The sequence below is a fragment of the Lipotes vexillifer genome, unplaced genomic scaffold (genome assembly GCF_000442215.2).
Source record: "Lipotes vexillifer unplaced genomic scaffold, Lipotes_vexillifer_v1.1 scaffold1267, whole genome shotgun sequence".
NCBI lineage: Eukaryota > Metazoa > Chordata > Mammalia > Artiodactyla > Lipotidae > Lipotes > Lipotes vexillifer.
The window spans coordinates 127,810-129,757 of NW_006790372.1; the positions used below are offsets into that span (position 1 = coordinate 127,810).

Sequence of the window (1,948 nt, forward strand, 5' to 3'; positions counted from 1 at the left end):
TCTTTCCCTCATTAAGCACTGCAGGATATTTAGAAACCAGATATATAAAAGAAAAGAAAAGCACCCATAATCCCACGACATGGAAATAATACATAAGTCTAATTCTAATGTGTTTTAAGATTGGGATCAAGGATACCCCAATAGGATATCAGGTTCCATGAGATGCATTTTCCACAATGTCCACTTATCATTAAGTTGTGAAAATTTTTCTATGTCATTCTTTGGAATCATAACTTTATTGGTTGCATATTATTATCATTATCATTATTATTATTTTTTTTTGGCCATGCCAGGCAGCTTGCGGGATCTTAGTTCCCTGACCAGGGATTGAACGTGTGCCCTCGGCAGCAAAAACGCGGAGTCCCAACCAGTGGACCACCAGGGAATCCCCTGGTTGCGTATTATTTTATTAGGTGTATATATATGCTGTATTCAACTGTTCCTCCATTAAACTGTTTTTACTTTTTTGCCATTATCAATATTATTTCATTGAGCATCCTCGAAAAGGAATCTGCCTACAAAAACATTTCCATCCTTATTCTTCACAAGTCTTATCCTAATATAACCAATACCATTACACCAAATCTTTATATAACAAAAAAAGATATCTAGGCCCTCACTATTCAGGCAATATTCACCAAAAACAATTTCCAACATAATAAAAAGGATTTGTAGTCTCTTAGGGATCATCATATTAAGACTTGATCTGCATGTTTACTTTAAATTACAGGCTATGAGTGGCAAAATGAACATTCTGAAATAATGCAACCACCAGTCCTGTATTTGGTCACTGGGGCCATGCTGTAACTTCCTAATCATAAAGGTTAAAATTTGTTTGTGAGCTTAATACTCGGGCTTTAGTAAACACCAGTCTGGAGTCTAAAGATAACTGGGAATTTATCAACTCTGCCTAGTACTCACATCATCTTTATCATTCACTGGCACTCCAAGTTGCAGCAAGAATTCAACAATTTCTGTATGTCCGGCTGAGCATGCCCAATGCAAGGCAGTTCTGCTGTCCTACACGGGAAGCAGAGAAGCAATAAGACCAACATTCTTGAAGAAAAATAGAAGAACTAAGGCAAGAAAGCAGAAAAAAAATTAATATTGAAGCCAGGAAACCTACGGTTTGGGAACAAGAAATGGAGAGCACTGGATCCTCAGGTAGGTAACCTTAAACCATATTAGTTACAGAAGAGAGACCAAGGTTTTAGTAACATGAGGAGAATACATTGATGATCGTAGGTAATTCTGGGTGGACTAGAGCCATGAAAGCAATAGAGCAAAAAACTGATTTCAGTGCTTTGGCAGAAATACAGCTTTGGCTATTTCCATTATGTCAGGCACTGTGCTAAGAGTTTTACGTGCATCATCTCCTGTAATCCCCATGATCCTATACAGTGGATATTATTCCCATTTTACGGACTCCTCAGGGTAAGCAACTTGTTAAGGTCGCACAGCTAGTAAATCGTGAAGTTGGGACACAAACGCGTCAGCTCTGAATTTTCTAGATGCTCTAGGAAGAACAAATGTATCTTGTGGGAAAGAAATATTCATGAAACTACTTGAGATTATAACCATTTAAAAAACATACCAGGGCTTCCCTGGTGGTGCAGTGGTTGAGAGTCTGCCTGCTGATGCAGGGGACACGGGTTCGTGCCCCGGTCTGGGAAGATCCCACATGCAGCGGAGCGGCTGGGCCCGTGAGCCATGGCCGCTGAGCCTGCGCGTCCGGAGCCTGTGCTCCGCAACGGGAGAGGCCACAACAGTGAGAGGCCCGTGTACCGCAAAAACAAACAAACAAAAAATACCACACACAGAATTAGAGAGCAACATTACTTTAAAAAAATAATAAGCTAGGAGTTAGTCATGTTTCTCAAAGGGAATCTCTCTATTTTTTTTTTTTTTTTTTTTTTTTTTTTTTTTGGCGAGCTGGTCGCCTACACGT

The 1,948-nt window shown here is 39.8% G+C and overlaps 1 protein-coding gene across 2 annotated transcripts in view; it reads right to left on the reverse strand.

The window, feature by feature from the left end:
* PSMD10 (proteasome 26S subunit, non-ATPase 10) overlaps positions 1–1,948 on the reverse strand; it is a 6,851-nt gene that overhangs the window by 3,158 nt on the left and 1,745 nt on the right. For both annotated transcript variants that reach the window (XM_007463664.1, XM_007463663.1), the window contains exon 2: positions 922–1,020. In XM_007463664.1, the coding sequence (XP_007463726.1) occupies positions 922–1,020 (99 nt within the window). The remainder of the gene's footprint in view (positions 1–921; positions 1,021–1,948) is intronic.